Raw genomic sequence first — 26258 nt, forward strand, 5'->3', positions numbered from 1 at the left:
AATGAATGTCAAAGCTAGTATGAAATTAAAATTTGATCAAATCTTTTATTCATCCAGCTTTAATCTTGTATGACAAAACAAAAGCCCACTTTCTTCGATTCACGATTTTGAAAGGAAAGTTAGTTTCATCATGTAAAAAGAAATTTTAAAGCAAAGGAAGAAAAGAAACTACACGCAACTTTGAGGACATTTCTTTTAATAAACATTCACTGATATTTTCTCTAAAAAACTACATTTGTAAACATGTATAAATATTTCACAAATAACCACTGATAAACACAATATACATAATATAGATCTGTACACTGTACACTTTACACGTAGTGCTTTTGGGCTACAAGCCCAACTTTACTGTTTTAGGCTTGTTCCTACCAGCAATTGTTTCTTACAATTGCTTAGACTTTGTCAACTGAAGTTTAAATTACAAGAGAAACGGAACTCGTAGAATATTTTCACATGCACATAAAAGCAGTTTGGAATTACAGTACATATTAAAAGCTTAACATTAATTTCAACTAAAAATATGTAATAAAAGATGGTTGTTTGACCCTTGCAAGTATGAACAAAGTCACAAATTAATAATTTAGCTTTTTAGAAAAATTAATAGGGTGCTACACAAAGATACAAATAGTAAGCTTAACTAGAATTACAATTTTTTACTACATATCCTTATTTGATAAATGAAGTTCACAAGCTACAGCTCTGCAATGATTTTAATATCCATGTATGATTAGCAAGTGCAGTAGCGACTATTTTCTAAACCAAATGCATTTATATTTTCTACATGTTGTACAAATATGCTCTTAAATTATTAATTATCAATAAAATATCTTGATTAAATGAATCTAGGGTTTCAATTTCAATCAAAGAGATTTCATATCATTTTTTAAAAAGATGATGAATTAACACATTCAAGTTTTTTAATATTGAAAATATGGTAGTGCCCCTGGAATCACAATACCCTGTGACAATTATCATGGCAGGCAGTAAAGTTCTACATAGTTACAGGTATTTATAAAATAATTGCAGTTCAAAGTATGTATTATGTTCATATTCACTTACTTTGTGCATTGAAATGTCTAAGTTTTCCCAAGCATTTTTTAATATGGCTGAAATGAAGGCAGTGAACCAGTTTGCCTAAAGGCTAAAGGGGCAGAAATCATTTGCAGTTATTGGAAAATGAAAACGAAACCCAAATATAAAAACTTAAAATATACAAGACAAAATTGAAATGCGAGTGTGTCTCCAATATGGCTCCACTTAAGTTCACTTAAGATCATGGCTTGAATTATTCTTTGAATATCACAATGAGAACAAAAATCCTATACTTACAACTTTTGACCTTTGACAGTATAAATGGCAGTCTAACTAGTTCTAAGTTACCTTGCACAATAAGATTACTTGAATGTACCTTTGACATTGATGAGCATCTACTTACAGTCTTTAAAATCTCAAATTTTTCCTTGCTTTTTTGTCATCCTTTCTTAAGATTTTGTAATACTGTTTTACCATAAATCTGATCCATTAATCATCATAAGTTTAGCACAGTTTGATGAAATCACTTAATTTTTCTGGCAGTATTTTCAAACTCTTATGTACTAAAAGGCAAAGGTGACAATGCCCAAGTAAGTTTTGGAAGCACAATTACTTCGTCCATTTATTTATTTGTATATTACTATATCAAAGCTTCATGGGAAATACTGCATTACTTCATTACAAAGCATTATAAACATGTAGGCAGCAATAACACAAACGGTGTGGAACAAAACTGGAACAATTATTGAATAACGTGTTGATCATTATCTTGACGCTCCCACACGTGTTTACACCTACAGGAAATTTTGGTCACTGAATACAATAGAAAGCTTGTTAAACGTTTACCAAATGACACTTCCAATATGTGATGTTAATGTACCTACGACTTATAGATAAACATATGAATGAATATTGAGAAAATTATAGTAAGCACATGAATTTGTTTAATATAGCAGGATACCAGCTGCTCTTATCGATTAACCTGAAAAGGGTTGGACATCTTGGAGACCCATACATTTTGTTTTGCATTGCATGAAGCTAAGGTGATAGGACTAGAATTCAGGCAATTAAAATGGTACCTCTGAACATGACTGTTTAAAAAGAAATCCAGATCCAAGGAAACTTCTTGGTTTCTTAATCTTAGGGTCTGGGCTTGAAGCCTAGACCCCACCATTAACATTGGCCCCACTTCTTCCACCACTACCACCACTTCCCAAACCTCCTTTTCCTCTTCTACTTCCTTTATACCTCTATAAGCTTAAAATTTGACAGAAAAACTATCCAACTCCAGAACCAAGGACAATTCTTGCTTTATTCATCTCAGGTTGTGGGCTTGAAGCCTAGACCAATATCACTGCTACCACTACTAATTCCAAAACCACCTCTTCCTCTTCCTGGTCCTCCACCAATAAAACTTAAGAGTTTAGCCAATAAACTGTCCAATTTTAGGACCAAGGAAACTCCTTGTTTTCTTCATCTTAGGGTCTGGCATGAAGCCTAGAGCACCACCAGCAGCAGCACCAACCCCACCAACCCTACCACCACCACCACCACTCCCTACTCCACCTCCTCTTCCTCTCCCTTTCCCTCCAGCAAACTTGAACTTTGACAGCGCTGGTTTATTACTCATCCCGCTGCCCCCTCCTCCCCCACCGGTGGCAGTCGTCAGCCACCCGGGGCTTACCCCTCCTGAGTAGCCCCCTCCCTGACCACCGGACGCAGCAGCTGTGGAGGCAGCCCGGGCACGCTTGGCCTTGGTGGCGCTCTGGGCGTTGGCCTTGCGTTTGGGAGCTCTGGGCTTCCGGTTGGCACGACTCCGGTCCTTCTTGGTCTTGGAAGCGGACTGGCCTCCTCCTCCTCCTCCATTGTTAAAGTAAGGGGATGTTTCCGGGACAGATGTACCTGAAAAGGCTTCTTCCTCCAGCATATCATCATCTGTAGGTGGAGAAAAGGGAACACAAGCTTGGGATTTTATTAAAATATATATTTACGACTAGTCGGGAACGTGAATGAATGTAAATAGTTCAAAACAGTTTTCTCTATATTCTATATTCTCTACATCCAAGAGAGCTCCACTTATCCCAGTAAAAGCTGGTAGCACAACATATTGACTCATTTTCTTTCCGTTTTTTTTAAATTTTTTTTTTGGGGGGTTATCACTTTTGTTCATCAGAACAGGGGTCATAAAAAAGAAGCTTCAATATCAATTTAAGAGAGTGCTTTTGACAAAGAAAAGAAAAAATTGAAATCAACAATGGCTGTGTGGGGGAGGGGAATCCCTTAAGTTTCCTGTATATAAGAAGCTTACATCACAAATCTCATCACAATTTACACAATTAATGAATACAAGATAAGATTATATATTTTTTCTACAACTTTTTTTCCCTCTTTAAAGCAGACACTATCTTTAAAGCAGACACCATCCCACACACTGGTGGGTTATAGGACACCTGCTCTGGTGGCAATCACTCTGTGTCACTCTTCTACACCATAACAAAATATTCAACATCAAATTCAACACTATACCTTACCCTTACCATATATCCTTGGAAAATAAAAAAAGCCTGGAGCAATCACCCCAGGGGCATATGTTGCATCATCCATCAAGAGGATAGATAGACTTACCAGGTATAAGCTCAGGCAGGTACTTGAACATGACTTGTAAGAAGGATTGGCCCCATCTCTTGGCCTTGGGTTCGGTCACTCCAGTGATATCGAGTAACTCCTCCATGGTGAATGGAGTATTCTCTGTCATCTCCCGCAATGTTGCATCTAGCAATCAAAGAAAGTGAGGTTTGCATCATAAATCAGACATTTCATATTTTTAATTACATTTTGCATGCTTTTGTACAGATGTTTGTAGAAAAACTAGAGGAATATAGGATTCATAACACTAATTTGGACGCACGGAAATAGGAACCACTCGCCTAAAATAGGGATGGTTGGCAGCTATAATAATAATAATAATTTGTTCTTATATAGCATTTTTCAGGACCGCAGGCCCTCTCAAAGTGCTTTACAGATATATATTATTACCCCAGTCATTGGATTCAGGCTTACCCGCACACAATGTATGCACATTCTCCACTCCCCGGGGAGCATTCCAGCCAGGCGTTATATTTACAAGCGCACATTTGCTCATCTTACCACATTAAATTTTGCATCCTACCGGGTACCCATTTAACACCTGGGTTGAGTGTGGCAAATGTAGATTAATGTCTTGCCAAAAATAATTGGTGCTGCGGCGGGACTTGAACCGCAGACCTTGTGATCCACAGTCCGGTGACATATCCACCCCACCACGACACCTCTACAACCTACTTACTCTGAAACTCACAACTCCTATGCCTCAAATGGCACCCTCCTCAGGAATTGAAACTGCCACAAGTAAATAAGTCATATAACTAATTTCTATTGACTTAAAGCCAGTCTGTACTAGTTTGGCCAGAAGGGATTAGACCACCCAGCGTGGTTCACAGACAGGTGGCTATCTCATCAAATCAGCTCTCAATTAACATTAAAAAAAGAGGATCATGGGGGACCAAAGGGCACTGCTTAGGCATTGTTTTCTATATAGAGGGATCAAGTAGCTACAAGTAGTACAGTGGGTCTTTAAACCATCCTGAAGACAAAGTTCATCAGCTTAGTACACAAGGTTTACAACTGCCTGAAGTGTCACTTCAGAAGACTCACCATTGAAGATATTGGCAGTGTTCATGTTGTTCTCAGCAGCCAGAGTCCTGCAAGTGGCTCGTAGATCATCCAGCAGTCTTTGATGGATGTCGTCCCTCTTGGCAGCAGCAGCTACCGATGATACAACGGGTGCTTTACCAGACATGGCACGTGAGGCACGACTCTCCTGCATCCGTAGGTTGACCTAGAAGGAGAACCAATAATAATAGGAACACTAGTGTGATGGTATCATTGAAATAATCCTCAGGTAGATAAAATAATGTATCACTTCCATTTATGAATACCCCCTTGCATTATGGTGACCCAACATGCAATACAAAGTTTGGCCAAGACCCTCAAAGCTACACTTCCCTGCACAAGCTGTTAATTTTATGGCTATTTTGCAGATACTGCTCATACCTGCCAAGTATTGGTAACAACTGTATTTTCTATGTCCCAGCAGAGTAAAAAAGTCAAATAAAAGGAAGCATATTTATAGCATTCTTTGGTAGTCCCCTTACATATCTGCTGCTATTGAAAGCATTATATGCCTAAAGTAGTAGCAACATTTACAGCTCTTTTACAGATAGGTGGCAGATAAGAACAGGACTACTGGAACGTCTCTATGTGCTTCTTGAAATCATCAACTTTCTTCCTGGGCCCTTAGAGCATTATGAGGAACAAACCAGAAAACCCAACTCCTACACCTGTATCTAAAGTGGGAGGTGATGACAAGTGCTTGCCAGAGGATATTGGTGCCATGCTAGGGTTTGAACCTATGTCCTTTTCATCTCCCGTCAAAATCTTATACCACTCAACGATGGCTATGACACCAGGGAAGTGTTTCACAAAGACTAAGATCGACTTTAAGTTGGACTATGGCAGGCTGTTCATGCCACTAGTTCCTCTAAAAATTCCTGGCATTGATTTCTACAGAATTTACATTTTTTGATAGTTCATTATTGAAGGAAAAAATATTATCTAAAGATCATAATTGAGAGACCAATGGTGAGAGCTACCGGTGGCATGAAGGGCCTGCCATAGTTAAGTCCAACTTAAGTCGATCTTTAAGTCTTTGTGAAATGCCCCCCAGAACCCTTGAGAGACTTTGATACATACCTTACATCTTCCGTTGAGCAGATCAAAGGCTTTCTGGCCCGACTTGATATAACAGATAGCCTGCTCATGGGCTCCTACAAACATCTCTTCTCGAAGGTAACCCGCGATGATGAGCTTCCGTATCATCCTCTCGCTGTCCCCTCGTTGGAAGTCTTTCTTCTTGAGGATACCATAGGCTGGACTGCTGTTGTGACCGTTCTGGTTGACCTTGGCTGAGTTGCCACCTGATGGGTCACACATGATAAAACACACATCATGACTGTTTGGAAGGAGCTTACAAATACATATCACCTTCCAAACACTTGAGGTGCAAGATTCTCTAATATAGAGACCTTGGTTATATGAAATTGAGGATTTGAAACTTGCCTGATACGGTATGTAAACTATTTAGTTTTTTTCTGAACAAATATTACTTTTGACCCATGATGTGTTGTTACAGAGTACCTAGAGTGAAATAATTATTTTGAATGCTTTGATTGCCATAATAGCAGCAAGAATAATTGTATCTCAATATCAGAGTACCAGGTGGTTGCTTCAATACATGAAAAGAGAATTGTTACAGGGAACAAATAAACTCCTTTTACAATAATCAGACATAAAAATTCGAAAATTTGCCATTATTGTTATTTGTGACTGCGTCCTCAGATTCTTTTTGGTCAAAGATCATAAAATCTTGTTACCACATCAAAATGTTCATAATATGAACTTGATCCAATTCTTTCTTTTTTTTAAATAAATTAATAGAAATTTCTGAGATTTTCAAAAGTCGTCCAGATTCACACACACACACACAAATCCATCCTCCAAAATAAATGATCTTAATACATTGAAGTCCCAAGTATAAGTACCCATATCTTTGTTGAATACTATTATATCAAGTCTGAGGAAGTCATGTTTTACAAAACTGTCATCAGGGATGCATTCCTCTACAAAACACAACTGATTTTTGGACTCACCCATAAGTACATCCGCATAGTGATTGGCAGTGAACTGATTATTGCCGCGGCGTGGTCCTTTGTACCTCTGCCTGTTGTTAGAAGGCCCGCTCACGTCACCCACAAACCGAACCAGCGACTTGGCCTCCTCAGTCACATCTACATCCACAAATAATGCCTGATTGAAAAGAGATAAATATATTTAAAAATTAGTATCAAGTAAATTATTTCATATAAGAAAGCCCCTTTCTATGATTTATGTTTTGTTTTGGCGCAGGGAAGGGGAAGCCAGAGACTATATTCTGAAAGTTATCACATTTTTATGAAATTATTTTAAATAAAGTTTTTAAAAATTGATTTGCAACTTTTAATTGCTATTTTGCAGATGTCTTCACCACACACAGACAGGTAGGCACATCCATTAACCAATGAATATTTGTAGTGACAACAAATGGGAAATTTTAGATCTAAAATATCTCTTTAAAAAGAGTCAGGACAGAAGCAATACGTACATCTGATTGGCAATTATCACAGGCAGTCTCTCTACGGCGTCTGCATATCGCTCGGTCGTATCCCGTCTCACCAAAGTAGGAGAGCATGATGACCCTACGACAGTCCGCCTTGTTATCGCAGTACTGCACCATGCCATAGAGATTGTCTACGTGGACTTTGGTGGCATTGTAGTTATCACCATTCTCTGTAGAATAAAAAAATGAGTAGACATTAAAGGTATCATCCATAGGGTTTTTGTTAGAACATCATGAAAGTAGCCAAATTATGCATAGATCCATTTACGAATACCATATCCAGTATTTATTTTCATTTTTTTAAATTGAACCTGGTGGAAGCATATCATCTCAAAGAGGAAAAGAGATCCAGAGTGAAAGCTCATGAACATTTCAAGAAAGAAAGGGATAAACATACACATTTTAACGAATTTGCTCAAATGTCTCTTGCAAGTTGTCATAGCTTAAAAAAATTGTTGAAGATTACTGTTCAAAGTAAAAACAGTCACTAATTGTTCTGTAAATCTTCTTATTGATGTCATCCCTTTCTAGACTTCTTCTTAAACTGGCCTAAATAAAAGTAATTCTCTTTCTGAAATACTAAATCAAAAAATATATAATTGGATCTCATTCAGTGTACTCAATATGATTTGCAACAAACAAGTAAAGTTTGAAATCTGACTTGTCAAGTTTCATTCAAAATGCCTGATGTAGTAAAACTTAGTGACACGTGTTGATTGAACTCTTATTACCATATCATCTGCTGAGAGACAGATGGACATTCATACAAATTGTTACATAGAGATTATGCCATTCCGGCTATCAGCAGATAATGCAAAGAACCAATCGAACATACACTCTATAGCAGCGATCTTCAACCTTTCTTCAGTCACAGCAGCCTTTTCAGAAATAAAGAGTTTTGTGTCACCCAAATCCTAAATTCATCACAGAATATTTCTTGTGCATCAGTATGAAACTTGTAAAGGGCACCTTGCTGTTAAATAGAATGATATTTGGGTATCTCATTGCCAAAATATGACGGTATTTAGCCACTTTGCTGCCTGAAATCATCCTATTTCTTAATGATGCATGCAAGCGAGGAATAAGTACACTTTTTATCTTTAAAATGCTATTTCCTTATGAAATTACATACTCTAGAAATTTCTAATATTTGGTGTTTCAAGAAATCGACATTATTTCAAAATAATTTTCTGATGTAACTAAATTTCTCTTGCGGCATCCCTAGAGATGTCTGGTCGCACCCAGGTAGAAAAATGCTGCTCTATAGACGCAATTTTGAGAAGGACCGGTATAATGAACAAAAGACGTCAAAGCAAGACCACAAAACTCACTCTCTATCATACGTCGAAGACGAGTCACATCCTGATAGGAGAAGTAGAGTACGCAGTGCGCTAACCCTCCGTCCCGGCCAGCCCTGCCGGCCTCTTGGTAGTAACCCTCGATGGACTTGGGCATGGAGTAGTGGATCACAAATCTGACGTCCGCCTTGTCGATTCCCATACCGAACGCTATGGTTGCACAGACAACCTGGGGGGAAATCGAGTTCATAAGGAGAGGTTAAGAACACACAGATGGTCAATTCAAACATGACTATTAAAGTTGGACAGTATTTGCTTATCAAGAAGCATGAAAATCAACTTTACATAGAGTATTGTACTTCACTAGCAGCATTCAGAGTATCATAATACATACAATATAATTAAAACCTATAACCACCCCCCCCCCCCCCCCCCCTTCATTTTAAGTACGGATTGGAGCTGACATCATAATTCATCAACGTATCTGGTCTGAAAATGTAATATTGAATGTTGGCTGTTTCTTTTTATAGACCCATTGCCCACAGTAAATAGGTGGCCCTTACATGTATATCAATAGCAACATCATTGGAAATTTGGTAATTTTGTATCAAAACAGGTTAATTTTCAGTACTTTGATGAGCACCTTTGGGTGATTCTTTTTTTCATTGGTTCATTTTTCCAGATTTTTATCACTCTCAGCATCTTCTTCATTTGATGTTGGTTATTTTTAAAATACATATTCCTGAAATAAATAGCATAAGAATACAAAACAACTTCTACAATACCGGTAGGTCAATTATTTTCACACCTGGGCCCCATCTTATAAAGAGTTGATATTAATTGCAGTTTATTTGTGATTGATGTCAATTGCAACTGTGTACATAAGAGATAGGGGACTGTAAAATTATGATAGATCAGAGGACTTGCGATTGATTAGGACCGGTCTTCATAGGACGGGGCCCTGGGGAGCGTTTCACAAAACTTGTCATCAGTGACAAATGACAGTTTTTGTTATAAGCTACTGAAATCCTTGCTTCTGATTGGTTATCAGCAGATTTGTCACTGATTTTTTTCATTTGTTATTGAAAGAAGGCTTTGTGAAACGGGTCCCTGATTGTCATTGCTGTAGAATGCTTTACCTTATATTGGCCATTGATCCATCGGGTCTGAACGGTTGACCGTTCCTTATCACTCTGTCCAGCATGGTACGGAGATGCTTTGATTCCAGCATTGCTCAAATCATCAGCAACCTTCTCACATTCATTCCTGTAGAGTAGTATAGAGCATTGTCTAAAGTTTATATAATGAAATAAGGCATCTTCTCCTTCAGCAGACACAAGGATAAATAACTGAATGAAGTTTAAAAAAAATCACTATTAACAATAGGTAATTTAAACTAAAGCTACATATACATACATGCCAACATTTGAAAATCAGAAATCTGTACAAATTATGCTATTTTCAAAAAAAAGAGGAACAATTCTAACTCTTCTATTCAATACTACAGACAAATTTGTACAGGAAGAGGAACACCTGCATTAAAATGATAATTATCTTCTCCCAAATAGAGGAATGTTCCTCTTTAATCTGAACAGTTGGCATGTATGCATATAGGGCATACAGTACCCTTTTTCTTATTTCTGTTTTTCCACTTCTCTTCTTTTCTATTTTTTTTAAAATAAATATTCTTTTGAATTATTTTTCCCTTTCAGTTGATTCACTCATTGTATTTTAGTTCAATACTAGATGTGTTTCTCAAGATGGACGTCTTCTGTAATTTAGCCTTTTTGTGTTTTTCTTCCACCTAGATGACTACCTACATCCCAAAATCAATGCAAACGGACAAAGACAAAAACAGTTGAGTTCAACAGACATGATGATACTTTGTAAGACTATGTATGATTTTCAGTTTATGTATTGAAGTGAAAGACGGTAAAGGTTACTGTAATAATCTTCTTTATCATCTTACTGCGTTGTCTACCAGGGCCCCCGTTTCATAAAACTTGTTATCTATAACAAATGCTAAATTTCTATGAGCAATTCGATCTCCCAATTATCAAATGCCACGCTTTCAGTAGCCTATAACAGGTATTGTAACTTGTTGTTGATAACAAGTTTTATGAAACAGGGCTCAGATTAAGACACTAATGGGGTGTTGCAAGAAAGTTGCAATCAATTGCAAATCCCCTAAATCGAGCATAAGTCTTGCAATTATTGTAAATTTGCAATTGATCGCAACTCTACTTTCTTGCAATGCCCAATTAAGAGAAAAAGAGGGGGGGGGGGGGGGGAGGAGGGGGGAAGAACAAAACTTAACTTTAACTTAATTCTAATAAAATCCTAGACTAGTGGGGCATTGCAAGAAAATCAAGTTGCAATCTATTGCAAATATCAGTTGCAAATTTGTCAACTTGCAATTAAATTTATTATTCATTATTATTATTATTATTAATCGCAACTTTCTTGCAACACCCCACAAGACATGGTATCTAATCACCCACAAAGAAAAGAGACTTGGTCATACCTGGAAAGACAATAGACGATTCCTGATTTCCCTTTGAATTGTGAGTTAATGAGTTTGGTGATATTCTCTATCATCTTACTGGGCTGCTTCTTCTCCACCCTGAACATCAGGTTACTACGATCAAAGCTGCTTGTTAATCTGTAAAGAGTTCAAGAGGAAACGGCGATCAAAATAAGACGAGTAGGTACGGAGGTACTTTTTCTATCTTCTATGTCATTATATCTACCGGTACACAAAAATACAAAATGGCAGCAATGTTTCATAAGGGCCGTTGTGGCGTGCGCCTGTAATCCAGTTAACAATGGAAGTTACAAACTGATTCAGCCGAGGATGCAGGTTCGAAACCGAGTCACATCTTTCGGATGTTGACGTTAAAGGTCGGTCCCCAGATGCAAATAATCATATCCGATTGATACACGTCTGTCCATTTACACACATACACACATACTTTTTTTCTTATAGAGGTAAAGAAACTGACAACAGATGTAAATATTGCATTATGATGTCTTCTTTGTTTTCTGCATATAATATAACCTTCTTGAATAGCATTCATGGCTCTGGCCATTTGGAGCATTAAGGAATCCATACCACTTACCCATTAACCACACTTGAATCAAAGAAACAACTGGAGATGAAATGCCTCCATTAAGGATGATAGCGTTAGGAAAAGTTTTACTTTAAACTTTCATACTCAAGATTAAAATCATGGTGCTCCTATCGTAAACTTAGATGTTATTTAAAATATTATGGTTAATAGTTCCAGTGAATTTAAAACCAATAAAGTGAAACCTGCTTTAGCGACCACCTTTGCATAAAGGCCACATTTTTATGTTTCCATTGACGATTCTTCCTCATGGAAATCTACACTGTAGGATCCTGTTCATAAGGACAATCTGCCTATAAAGAATATTTTTCATGTTTCCCTTGAGCGGTCTTTATATACAGGTTTCATTGGTAAGCAATGACTCAACACTACTTACACCTGGGGCTTCTTCATCTTGAGTGCGTGCAGAATGTCCGTCTTGACTCTAGGAGTAGCAGTGGCTGTCAGGGCCATCATGGGCACTCCAGGGAACTTCTCACGCAGCTTGCACAAACGTTTGTAATCTGGACGGAAGTCATGACCCCACTGTATAATCGTTTGATGAAGAGAAGAAAGAAAAAATTAAAAGTGGTTCAACATATAGAGTCATACTGAAAATTCCACTGATACATTTTGGAGTTTAAAGCCCCACTGCACTACTTATAGCTACTTGCGCCCTCTATAAAGCAAACAATGCCTAATCGGTGCCTGTTGGTCCCCCATGAGCCCCTTTTTATTATGTTAATTGAGAGCTGATTTGATGAGATAACCACCTATCTGTGACCTTGTAGGGAGGTCTAATCCCCCCTGGACAAACTAGTGCAGACAGGCTTGAAGAAACTGGCATCCAATATACAAACATGCAACTTGCAAGTACGACATCTATTCAAAAGTATGACTCAAAGGATACATAAGGAGCTTTTAACAGTTAATGCCAATGCTTGAACATTCATTTAAACTTGATGTGTTATTCTAAAATCATAGTTTCCTACTGACCTGACTGACACAATGTGCTTCATCAATGACAAACCTGGAGAGTAACCCTCTGGTATAGAGATGCTCCATGGTTGATAGTAGCTTCTGACTGGCACTGATCTGTGTGTCCAAGGAATAGAAAATGCAAAAGGTTCAAAATATTAATTTACATGTTCTCAACAAAAACCTATGAATATCTTAACCTATTGCTGACGAGAACCGGTTGGTTCCTGGATTAAGCTAATAACAATGACAAAATTAATAATCAGAAAGATAACATTACCTCGCTCCATATCATCCCAAGAATATCCAAACAACTACCTCCTAAACTACAACTCGTCAACCACCCACTAAGGACAATTGCCTCCCCCCCCCCCCCATACAAAACAACCTTCTAGTACTCGTAGATAATAACCCACAAGTCAACTATTCCCCTCTAACAGATCCCCCCCCCCCCCTTGGGAATACAAGGATAATTGTCTGGAGGTTAGTTATCCGAAGTTGTTGTAGTTGTCATCATGGTAGTAGTTGTCAGCTGGTAGTTGTCAGCTAGTAGTTGTCAGCATGATAGCAATCTCAGGATGGTTGTGCAGGGGGCAGATACCCAAGAATATATCCAAATCAATATTATTTCCTCCCTCAGAACCTTCCATACTTAATAGAACAAGCAAAAGAATATGAACTGCATAATATAGACAATTAGATGGAGACATGACTGCAAGGGTGGGATTGAATCCTGACCTTTTCTGGAGTGACATACAGCATCTTGACCACAGGGTCTCTCATGCAGAGCTGTCTGTAGATCCCATCGGCAGCAGCACCCGCCATCTCCCCCGATAGATGGGTTGCAGGGATCTCCAGAGAGACCAACCGCTGGACCTGGTCTTGGATGAGAGACTTGAGGGGGGAAATCACGATGGTCACACCCTTGGTCAGTACTCCGGGCAGCTGATAGGTCAAGCTTTTACCTCCACCTGTACAACAGTGATAGAATCACACCAAATGTTTATACAGATAAAGGAGAATGGTAAACATTGCTCAAATACAAATTAGTTAAACGTCAAATCATTTCAACATGGAAGTTAACATGCATCAGGAAAACGTTTTTAAACAGAAACTACAATACTAATAAATTTAAGATAAACTGATGATTGCCAGAATATGATAGTTCAAACTTTTTGTCACCAAAATTATCAAGATGAAAATACATCAAACTACATTTCATAAACTACATGTATAATACAAGACTTCACCATCTTCTACAATCTATTCTACATGCTTATAAATAATAACCTCTGCCTTTCAAAAAAAGTTTTAGGCAGTGTCACTGCATCTGCTGCTCTAGGAGCCCTACTGCACTACTTATAGCTACTTGCGCCCTCTATATAGCATACAATGCCTAATCGGTGCCTGTTGGTCCCCCATAATCCTCTTTTTCTTAAGTTAATTGAGAGCTGATTTGATGAGATAACCACCTGTCAGTGACCTTGCAGGGAGGTCTAATCCCCCCTGGCCAAACTAGTACAGATGGGCTTTAAAATTATTACCTGTTGGCATTAGGATGAAGCAGTCTTCCCCTAGCAAGGCTGCATTGATGGCTTCTAGCTGGTTCTCCCTGAACTGATGAAGTCCAAACGTCTTCCTGAAGACCTTGTGCAGCTCTCTGGAGTGGGGGAAGTTGTAGCCGCTGAAGGGGTTGTCAGAGACCACTTCTGGTGGCATCTCACTCATATCTGACAAGAAAGAAAAAAAACAGGCATTTGGGTATGAAGCTAATTACAGAGTCATCCAAAATTATCACAATTTTTCCCCCCTGTGACGTGAGGTTTATTAAACGAAGGGATTGTCTGAGACCACTTCTTGTAAAATCCGACTCAAATTTGACGAGCATGATGCAAAACATGAAATTTTCATGAAAAAGCAAACCTGCCTATAAAACCTGCTACCTATTACATGTTGATTTCTTTTAAAGAATTTCATATATTTGTAAATTAGGATTTGGATGAAATAGTACAATTTAATTATTAAATGTGCATGTGTAGTAAATGATATCCTGGTGAAGGCTATGCTGTATACATACCTTCACTCATGTTTGATGATGGAATAGCCGTTTGCGAGAGAGCTTGGGTTGCTGTTTGTCGTTTTGTTCCAGAACCCATCATCCCCGGTCTACTGGAGCCATCATCAACAGACCTCTCCTGATCGAAGCTGGACCTACCCCTGATGTCAGGTATACTCTGTGGCGTATCGAACCGACCTGCTCCAAAAGTGCTTGGAGTCTGGAAGCTGGAGGAAGTCCGGCTCTGGTAGCCACTGGAGCCTGGAGTGTCTGTATCGTCAACGCCGAAGAAGCTGTCTCCACCGAGAGGCAAGGGGGAGGAGACACTCCCTGTCCCCCCTCCTGGTTGGTTGGCTCCAGGAGAGGAGTAGCCAGAGGAGGAGGAGCTCATGAAACCTGGGAAACTAGTCCCAGAGGCAGTTCCAGTTCCAGAGAAGTTTGATTGATCCAGTGATGTCCTCTTACTTGATACGCTCCTTGGTGTGACAGTTGAGGATGGGGTTTTGAACTGGAATGAGCTAGCAGCTCCAGAACTCCTCCCCTCATCGCTTGCTTGTTGATACCTTGATTCAAAGTTTCTCTCATGGGAATCATAACCATTTCTATTGCCATATTCCACGGTTGGTGGATCATAATCGAAGGAAGGATCATGAAAGTCACTGGCACTTCGTCCAGTGCTGCTCATAGTTGAGCTGGCAGCGGATAGGCCTGATGGTCCATTGGTGAGCTGTGCCTGTGTAGGTAATGACTTTGACGCGAGTGCTCCATTCTGCTTTTGTCTTGATTGCACTTGCTTCTGTTTGGCCTTCACTCGCTTCCTACATGGTACCAGGTTGAAGGAATTGAGAAACATATCAAACTCGAAAAAAAATTATAGACAGGGTCAATTACACATTACACATTGTGACTCTTAGTACATTTATGCCTAATGACTTTGACCAATCTTATCTCACCCATCATAGAATAAACTTTCAGAGGATTATGTTTGTATCATGCTAATAAATCAATCTGGTACATCCACATGTATACACATAAACCCTGTACCCTAACCCTAACATATTACAGTTCACAGTTGCTTCTTTTCAAAATTTCAAAGACTCTGTACAGACCAAATTTTGGTAAGTTAAACGTCTAAAGTCTGTAAGGGTTTCAGGGTTAGCTCCGATATTATGCTTTAGAAGAAAAAAATCTGCTTCAACTACACATATATGCAAAAGGTGGAGTATATATAGTTCGTGGTCACTTGTATTTGAGAAACACACACAGACTGCACATGCAAACAATTATTGGTAAACTAAACGTCAAAATGTTCAGGGTATGCCTTGACAGGATTCTGTTAAAGAAATAATATGCAAATGACACAATCTGAAGCATCTATAAAGCACATGATACATATGCAAGATATGTTACAACTCATACTCGCTTCCTTTCCGACTATATTCAAAATATATATAGTGTAAAATTGTTTTGCGTTAGCTCACCGTAATACTGATAATTGCTTGAGGGTGGCTAGTTGTGGAGGTGGAACAAGATCTTTGGTAGTTGATTGCAGGGACCTGAGATACACATCCATTGTATTGCAGATCCTGTCCATTACGTCATAGAGCAGGGTATCTAAGGACTGGAGTCTCTCTTGTAACTCATCTGCATTCATCTATATTGTATTAAAATGCAAAAGGAGAATGCTTTCAAAGTCAGACTTCTTACACCAGCTGTTGCTTGAATGATCTTGAATCAAATTCATTTTAGAATCACATGTAAATTCCCATTTTTTTGTTAATGAAAGTTAAAGAATAAGTCAGTTAGCATCAATGTATGACTTTAACTTGCTTCTGAATGGTTAGTCTAATGCCAAACATTGTTTAGCTTGATTCCAGCTATAAAATGCAATGTTCAATTAAAATAAATTGATTTTGTGCACTTGCTCTTTCTTGATTCAACATCATGTGCATTGCATAACAATTTCATTTTTTTCTTCTAAATCTTTAGTCAACAACAACTATTTTGACACAGGGCCTAGTGTAATGATAAGAATTTTTTAGCTTCAACCAACTTCAGTTTTCCCAGCAATGACCCGTAAATTATGTTGAATGCTACAGTATGTTTGTATGCCACTACATTGTGTCACAATAAAATTTGATAATAAAAGCATAGCATGGCAGGTCAAACTCAAGTCTACGGTCTTGTCTCTATTTCTTTTTCTTTCTTTTCTGTTCGTAAAGCCCCACTGTCCTACTTTTAGCTACTTGCTCCCTCTATATAGAAAACTTCCCCAATCGGTGCCTGTTGGTCCCCCATGATCCTGTTTTGCTTATTTTGTTGAGAGCTGAGTTGATGAGATAGCCACTTGTCAATGATCATGCAGGGAGGTCTAATCCCTCCTGGCCAAACTGGTGCAGATAGGCTTTAAGACAACTTTATTTCAATAATTATAAAGACAGAAGAATATTCTAATACCACATCTTATACTATGTACCTGAGCAGTGAGTGGCTTGAGAGCTGGATGCATTGTCAGTGATGATATATCATCAACTTCTACTTCAGCAGGTCTGGTGGTTTGAGGGGGAAAAGAATACATATTTACATTCATACAGAATAAAAATGGAACAAAATAATATATCCTACTGTGATTTATATTACTAATGTATGGGCACACATGTAAAACAAATCTTAAGAGGCACCAGAAGAAGCTCTCAAGGGTCTCTTTCTTTTAGAATGACCCATTTATACATTTGAGAATTAAGCTTTAAACCGAGATAGAAATTATAGCAGTTTAAATTAGTTATATCTCATCCGCCTTATTGAGATACAATTGTCTGACTTTGGAAATTCACAAATTAACAGGAAACAACAGCATTGTATCATTGCAACACTGTATTGAACTAGGAATTGACCTGCAGGAAGTGTCCATGAATGGATAGCAAGACTAAAGACAATTTCAAAATTGAGGGCATAAATAATAATAATAATAATAATAACATTTATAATGCGCACATATCCACCCCAAGAGATGCTCAACGCGCCTAACAAGGTAAATACATTAAAATTAAGAAAGTACATGAGAAGTTACAGAGAACGAAAAAATACAACACAATAGTTCTACAAATGGCTACAACTTTTACTTGGGAATATATGAGCATCTTTCACTTGTAAATATTGTTTTCACCTAGGCAAAGTATATTCATTGAACTAGTTGTAGACACAATACCACATAGTATTCACACATACTGTCGGTACTCCATCAGATAAAAATCTATTGCATACGGGTACTTCACAATCCATACCAGAAAATCTAATAGAAACTCACATTTGGGCCTGTCCTTTATCTTCTGGCTTCTCTTCAAGCTTCACTTCCTGGGATGAAGGTATCGCTATGACGTCCTCCTCCTCCGAGAGCCTCCTCTTAATCTTATGCCTAGCCGGAGGAGTGTGTTGGGTCTGTTTGAAGACTGGAGACGAGGGCGGGGATGGAGAGTCCGGATGAGGGAAGGCATCCTCATCATCCTCAGCCCCATCAGGAGGAGGATGAGAGGTAAAAGAATCCCACTGGATGTCGATATTGAAGTCCGTTGGCGAGGGAGGAGGAGACGGGGACGGTACATCAATGAAGTCATACTGGGTCTCTGCTACAGGTCCTGGTGATGGAGCTGGTTCGTTCTAAAGAACAGATGAAAAAAAATAATCACCATTATTTTCCTCAAAATGCAATGCACTTATAGATGACAAAACAAACACCTAAATCAAATTGATCATATTCATCTGATATAACAACAAGTACATGTACCAATGCAAAAAAAAAAAAAAAATTTAAGTTAAACTATTTTTTTAGACAAATCAAATTCTCTCCAATGAACAAATATTATTTTTGGGTGTCATTAGAAATCAAAATTGATTGAAAAATGATAACTTTTTAGACATTTCCTATGCTTTCAAGGTTGTTACATTTCTTGACAATTGAATTAATTTCAAATGGATACCCTTAAGATTCATGTTTGGATTGGTACTCTAAAAATTTGGTGAAAAATTCCAAAAAAATTGTTATCCTAGAGTAAGACTTCATTATGGCATATATTTAGCTCACAGTAAATAGCATACTTACATCAATACACGTCTCATCACGATCATCAATGATGTCCTCTCTCCCACTTTCATCTGCATATGTATACACTGATAAAAAAATATAAATTGCAAAATTTTTCATTAAAAGGGACTTGCCTTGTACAGATACAATACAGATCAACATTATGACCATCAATAAATGAGATCAGTATAGAATGTAGCATTATAAAAACCGTTGGGAAAAACGATTTTTGAAATATCAAATTCCAATCATAAATATCTTGATAATCGGGCAGGCGATCAGCTTTTTAAACGTCATGGGATTCCTGACTGACCTAAAGGTTTATAATTATGGTTGCAGCCTGAACTAAATCCAGGATTTTGTTTAGAATCTGAGACAAAGATACCCAATCCCTTTAAGCTCACAAAATCATAAGAGACACACTAACCCTCCTCTGGTGGCTGAGTTTGGGACCAGTCTATATGGATGGCATTGTCTTGTTCTTTTAGAAACTCCTCATCACCATCACTGTCGCTATCCAAGATGACAGCTCGATTCTTCTGAGATTTTTTGGCAGAACCTGGAGATTAACAGCAAGCAAGAGAGTAGATATAATTTTCTGTCATTTTCTCTCATGGGAATGAGGTTAAAGTAACATATTACAGTAGTAGTGAGTAGCTTCAATTAAGTATTGAATTGAAATTAACAGAAAAACTATAGGATACTAGGATAGCTCTGAATAAAAGACGTACTACAGCCCTTCATCTCTCACTCATCAGCGTAGAATACGAGAAAGAACGAAAAAGTCAAATTCAAACAATTGAAGAAGGGAATGAAATGGAACAAAGCACACACAAAAATGATTACAAATTCTGAAATATGAGACAACTAAATCTATGCGAATCTCAATTGGCAGTTTGGTCAGTGGATTGTGACATTGGGCCGTATGCATAAAAAGTAGCAATTGCTTGTGCTAGCCTTTTACTTGAATCCGTATGCATAAACATATTAAGCAATTGCTTGCAAGCAAATGCTTTTGCTAGCAAGCACAAGCAATTGCTTGATGTCCGCAAGCAATTGCTTAAAGATCAAGCAATTGCTTAAAAACGTATGCATAAAACGAACATTTTGCTTGTTCTTATAAGCAATTGCTTACGTTTTTTCAAGCTCCGTCATAGCAGCTTGAGCTGTTGCTTAATCGGGACGTTCGCGGTTAAGCATCATGTTTATGCTCGTTAGAGAAAAACCAAAGTTGTACAGGATTAGAATAAATCATGTTGGCAATTTTTTTCATGATTTGTTTTTCATCCATCCTCTTGCCAATACTGGCCATGATCGTGTTCTTTGCCTGCTGTAGAGCTAGGGTTTTCTTTTCCTTTGCTTGCGGCAGCTGACATTTCTCAATCAATATGGGGAATTCTTTGATGATCTCCACCAAATGGGTACTAAGATCTTGGTCAGTTGTATTAATTTTCTCACCATCTGACGCCATGTTCTCACTTGTAGGCCTATCAGATTTAGCGGAAAATTAGACACACGTCTGCCTTACTTGTAAAATCCCTTCAGTACAGTCACGTGTATTATACGTATTTTTCTTGTTAGTGTATTTGGGTGTGCGCTTGTGTGTGCATGTATCGGTGTTTTTTTTTCATTTTGTTCTGAAATATGTCATTCTGGAATGTTATACTGCCATGTCAGGAAAGGCTACCCCACACGCATGACATTTGAATACACTACTAGTATGCGAAACCCGCCTTTGTTCTCCCATGAATGATGTTCGCACCGGCGTGACGTCGCTATTGTTAAGATCGTAAGCAATTGCTTGCTGGAGGCAAGCAAAAGGTTTGAGCACAAGCAAAATGTTATGCATACGGATTTAAGCAATTGCTTGAGCTTGATCTTTTGCTTGACAAGCAATTGCTTGTGCTTGAAGCAATTGCTTGCAAGCAATTGCTACTTTTTATGCATACGGCCCAATTGTCGCAGATAACTCTCCTGTTTGTTGTGTACAAAATATTATTAAATTCTGTTTTTTTCTGCTCAATGCCTCTCCCTGGGGGCATTACTCAATAAATATTATGGTTAGCATATTATTATAGGTCTGCTAAAGAGAAATGATCCACCTGATTCATACATTTTTTTAAAATTTATATTTTGGTCACTTTGAGAGTTGGAACGAAAGAGAAAGTTGACCAGCACTACATCACAGAGGCAATTCTGATTCTGCCAATCTGAAGAGTGCATACATACAGTATAGCGATTACAACTTTTTAAAATTCACAGCTTTCTCATTTGTTGTCCAATTTCAATAAAACTTTCCCCAGTCTACCATTTTGCCTTTTCTGCTTTCCTCTAGAGTAGTTTGCTATCAAGGTTGGATTTCCCTGAAATGAACAAAAATGTGTGTTATATTTACCAATAATATCATCATCACTGTCACTGCCATCTTTCTCTAATGCAGGGTAAGGTTTATCTTTCTCTGCAAAAGGTTTCTTGTTTGATGTCCTTGAAGATTTGGTGGCAGGGGGACTGTCTTGAGGTACAGACTTGCTGCTGTTTGAGTTTGACTGCTTACTCTTAAAGGAAAAGTGCTTCTTGGGAGCTAATGATAATAAGGTAAGAAGTACTGTGAAACCTGAACATAAGACCGATCGAGGGAAACATGAACAGTGGTCTTTATAGGCAGGTGGTCTTTAAGTTCATGTTCCTTTAGTACAGATTTCAATGAGAAACCAATTTCAAGGGAAATAAAAAATATGATCTTTATAGAGAGGTGGACTTTCTATACAGGTTTGACAGTAATAAAGTAACTGCCATGTTGAATGATTTCTTGACAAACCACTAGAGTTTTCACTGAATTCCAATTAATTAGATGGCAGACTAAAAACTTACGGTTACAAAATAAATCTCAGTCTATCAACTCGAACAGACAATTAAGGCACATTGATGTGGTTTAAAATACAAGAATGACTTGTTTTTTAGATATGTGTACACTTATGGTAATTCAGTTCAATGTAAAAACAAACAAAATAAATTCTATTTCATAATCAAATGTTGTCAATAAATGGCATTTTTCTTTTCACTGCACAACGAGATGGGAACTACATGTCCATCTACAACACGATAACGGAATAATGCGACATCATAGTCTGTATACTTACGCATAGTTGGTTCAAGGAAATCAAAGTCCTCATCGTCAGACAAATCAGCCAAGTTAAAGAAGTTTGCGGGAGGAGACATTTTTCTCTTGGCACTGCAGAGGGTGCAGAAATACAATAAAATTTGTTTACTTCATAGTCCAACCCTCCCATAAGTCAACGTGGTAACATTCGTTTAATGACATCACTCATTTTCATAAAATAAGGCAAATCTATTTACTTATATTCTTTAGATAAATGACTTGTAACATATATGTTTATCATAAGGAAAAGAGTTGAATTCTCTCAAAGAAGAATTCATGTCGATGATATGACCAAGATACTACAGTTTGAAATTTGTGACATTACTGAAGACAGAAGACATTACTAGGACAGAAGACAGTACATGTATTTGCATAACAAAATTTTGTTTTCTCTCTTAGGAGTACATTTAATTGCCTACTGGCACATATAACTGCAAGCTATGTTGAGTGCAGCTAGTATTTATACCATTTTGAACAAATGACACAATGCAGGAAGAATTGCAGACCCTGTGCAGAACCAGAAGGCAATCAAAATCATGCTATCCCTGTTGTACATACATTGCCAACATGATATCAAGTTTGAGAGGTATAATGACATTAAAATGGTTCAGCTCTCAAATTTCGAAACTTACTTTGGTGTGAAGGGTTGGACGGATGCCACAGGCTTTCTTCCATGACTGGGTGACGATTTAAGGGAATTGTTGTTCATCACGTTACTGGTTGAAGTCATCAGATTCGTCTGGTCTCTGAATATACCTGGAGCAGATGCCTTATTGCTGATGCTGTTTCCATGGTTACTGTTGCTGTCCTGTTTGACATTTCCTCCTCCTCCTCCTCCTCCTCCTCCTCCTGAACTCTGGTTGCTCGAGTTGGGTTTAAAGAAGTTTTTCAGCGATGTCTGACTTACAGCAGCAGAGGGCGCTGGGTTTGATGCTGGTGGTTTGAACTTTGCACTCCTCGACAGTTTGAAATTGAAGTTTCTGTTGGACAGAATGTTTGCGGGCATAACGGTTAAGAATTTGTCTACTGGTAAATGCTTCACATGTATCTGATTCTGATCACCATGATGCCATGTTTCACATAAACAGGCACTCCAGCAAAGCATAAAGAGTCAATGCTAATGGGTATTGACCTCTAGCACTGCACAACGTGCTAATAGGCAGCATTTGCACCATGAATAGTCAACATACTTATAATACACAAATGCACACAATCATGCTGATGTGGATGATCAGCAAGTTTGACAGTAGACTTACAATTTGAATTTGGAAATTATTCTTTCTAACATTAGTAAGTTGAAAAAAAATTGTATTTCACTGTTATTTAGGTGTCATCAATTGTGACTAAAGTACCGATTTGGAGTGAAATCAGTTGAGTTTTGTACAGTGGTGTTTGAAATGTTGAGAATCATACACAGCCAGGATAGGAATGCAGCTATGTGTGATGAACAGAGGGCTACTTAGTATGAGTCTTCCATATCATTTTGAGACACCATACCATACCCCCCCCCCCCAAAAAAAAGGGATTATCTAATTAGTAATTTTGTTTACACTGATGACTGCGTGGTGACGAAGTAGACAACTTGTACTAGCTGAACTAGAAATATGCTTAGACTCTACAAATACAAGTTAGATTATGATATGAAATTAATGCATTTTTGCTGCAAAATTCAGGAATCAGGATATAGACCTATCTATATCCCAGGGAGACGTAAGTTGGTCTAGCCAGCTGCAATGTCCGTGGTAAGGTCAGCTCTCTATCTGTCTTCATCTACAGTACCATGTCTACAAACCGACTCGGTTGGACCCCGGTTCGAGTGCGAGTCACGACCACGTCTTACCACTTTGACTGTTTGGATGGCGAGTCCTGTCCAATAATAATATCTGATTGATACACGTCTGCACAAAAAAAACCAATTACACACACCCACAGGCACACACACCAATCTACTAAAGATTTATATCTAAACAGAAATAGGGTCTAGGACTAACTTGTTAGGTCTAACCGTCTGGGATGTGGAATCAAGCCCGGCAGCGCGGCGCAGTGCAAACCTGGCCATGCCAAGCCATCCGGCCAGCCGCAATGCCCAAGCCATGCATGACGTACCGGTACAGCGCCAACGGCCAAGTTCCGGCAGGTTTACGTTCCATGCACCGGCCGGCTAGGCCTAGCTCCTAGCGCTAGCCTACACCAATCTCAACGGCAAGTTATATTGATATGTGGACAAAACATCAGATTTAAAACTTACCTATGCGTTGACATCTTCCTAGTGCCTGATATTGCACAATTGACTTTGAAAAATTTGTCATAATATCGTATCTTAGATGGATGAATCTACCGGCCTTCTCAGAGTTTCAATCAAATTTTCGCGCACAGAAATCATGCGCATGCGCATATCAGATATTTGTAATGCACAGAAATCGTGCAAAAGTACAGTCGATCGAGCGGCAAGGCTCTGCATGTGCACTGCATACACGCAGTAGTGGATCCAGGGTGGGGGAATGTGCCCGTGCCCCCCCCCCCCCCTTCCCCCTCCCCCTCCCCTCCCCCACCCCTTGGCAAAAAAAGAGGAAAAACAAAGATGGTAACCACAATTTTACCTTTAAAAAAAGAAGTCGGGCCTCCACCCCTGGAAAACAAGAAAAGTTTTTTAAAAAGTTCTCACTACACCCCCCCGTTGAGCAACAATTACAACAAAAAATATATAGCGCTCATTACCCCCCCCCCCCCCCCGTATTCGCCGGCTGATTCGCCGCTAAATATTTTCTCACGGAATTGGGCCCCCGATCCGGACTCGCGCACCGCCGGCTGGATTCGCCCCTAACTGCATATAATGTTATGAGATTTATATTTCAAATTATTTACAATACGGTATGCCGCCCTTATCGATTTCAAACCCTCTCTATCCTGTTTTCCCTCCCTTCTATCAACTTCATTCTCCATGTCTGATCTATTATCTTTAAATATTCGTCCCGGCCTCTTCGTAATTTTCTTTCTATTTATTTTTCTTTTCCTTATCGAAAAGTTCTGACAACCCGATGAAATAAATAAACAAACAAATAGATAATGCATGAATGAATCCAACAAATAGTCAAATTTGCGTCATCAGGATTTGAAAAGGTTTTCGTCCCTCCATTTTCATAAATTTGCTTCATACAATGGGGGATAAAATTTCTGCTGGGGGCGATGGCAATGTAGTCCTACTAAGATATTTTCAGTTTCATATATTTCTTCTCAAGAGCAGGGCCGTAGCCAGAGTTTAACGTTGGGGGGGGGGGGGGGGGGGGAGGGGGGGGCACATACATGTAATTGATCGACGTCCTGCAGAGGGGTCTAAAAAAGTTCAACCGATCTTGGAAATGTTGTGCCCCCTCCCCCCCCCCCCCCCCCCCCCCCGTGGCTACGGGCCTGCTCAAGAGATCAACAGATACAAATACATATTATATAAATAGACAAATGTATGACAATGTATCAGACGGACGTATTATAAAAAGTGAGGAAGACAGTGTCTCAAAAAGGAATAAACCTTGTCGTAAGAGGCCAACCCTTTTCAGACTAGTTGTTAGGACCCCCCCCCCCCCCCCTCCCCGGCCTGCATCCTTGATCCGCCACTGTTCTCTCTGCCCTCCTCGTCCACTTCTCTCTCTTACTCGCTCTCTTCGAATCGCTGTAGATTGGAATAAAATTCATCATCACAAAACATCACATCACCCAACACACTGGAATATATCTTGCTCGGCGTGTAACTTCGAAAATAAAAAAATACCAAGGGCATCGCTAGAATAAAATTTCTTCCCAGTTCAAGGGGTAGGCTGAGCTCTTTACCCCAAGGCCCTCAATTCCTCCTCCGGTCGATGTCTAAGTGGTCTTCACGGTCATGACAAGAAATATTAGCCCTGTCCCTGAACTTCTCTATTTTCCATGTTTATACGCTAACTCCGTTCCTTTTTCTCTCTTGTTTCCTCTTTCCCTCTCTTTCTATACGTCTCTATTGCCCTCCCATTGCCCTTAAAATCACTACCTCTTCCTCCACAGTGCATATTACTGGGCTAATTATTTCATCACGTACACGACGACAGGTTTCACCGAGTCTCTCTCTCTTATCCCCCAGTGGCGGATCCAGGGGAGGGGCCGGGGGCCGCCCCCCCCCCCCCTTGAGAAAAAAAATCATGTAAAAACACGTGATTTTTACCTTTTGGCGCTCAAGGGGGGTGCAAATTTTTAAATTTTCGAGGACCAAAAAAAAAAAAAAAAAGTGCTCACTACCCTCTCTTCATTTGTTATAATGAG

The 26258-nt window shown here is 38.8% G+C and overlaps 1 protein-coding gene across 2 annotated transcripts; it reads right to left on the bottom strand.

Moving 5' to 3' along the window:
* Positions 1 to 176: 176 nt before the first annotated feature.
* Positions 177 to 24371, bottom strand: LOC575579 (Bloom syndrome protein homolog). 2 transcript variants are annotated; one of them, XM_030977442.1, is made up of 23 exons: positions 24217 to 24371; positions 22601 to 22948; positions 21949 to 22040; positions 21204 to 21389; positions 19236 to 19367; positions 18827 to 18894; positions 18035 to 18384; positions 17204 to 17276; positions 16209 to 16381; positions 14749 to 15545; positions 14216 to 14401; positions 13410 to 13642; positions 12690 to 12788; positions 12091 to 12239; positions 11111 to 11248; positions 9726 to 9852; positions 8620 to 8815; positions 7274 to 7458; positions 6783 to 6939; positions 5827 to 6050; positions 4729 to 4912; positions 3661 to 3807; positions 177 to 2970 (listed from the first exon to the last, which is right to left on the bottom strand). In XM_030977442.1, the coding sequence occupies exons 1-23, from the start codon at positions 24228 to 24230 to the stop codon at positions 2459 to 2461; spliced, it is 4770 nt and encodes a 1589-aa protein (XP_030833302.1). In that variant the 5' UTR covers positions 24231 to 24371; the 3' UTR covers positions 177 to 2458. The 2 variants fall into 2 exon arrangements, with proteins under 2 accessions (XP_030833302.1, XP_030833303.1); XM_030977443.1 differs by lacking the exon at positions 21204 to 21389.
* Between the last annotated feature and the right edge of the window lie 1887 nt (positions 24372 to 26258).

The sequence above is a fragment of the Strongylocentrotus purpuratus genome, unplaced genomic scaffold (genome assembly GCF_000002235.5).
Source record: "Strongylocentrotus purpuratus isolate Spur 01 unplaced genomic scaffold, Spur_5.0 spur5_scaffold_9, whole genome shotgun sequence".
NCBI lineage: Eukaryota > Metazoa > Echinodermata > Echinoidea > Camarodonta > Strongylocentrotidae > Strongylocentrotus > Strongylocentrotus purpuratus.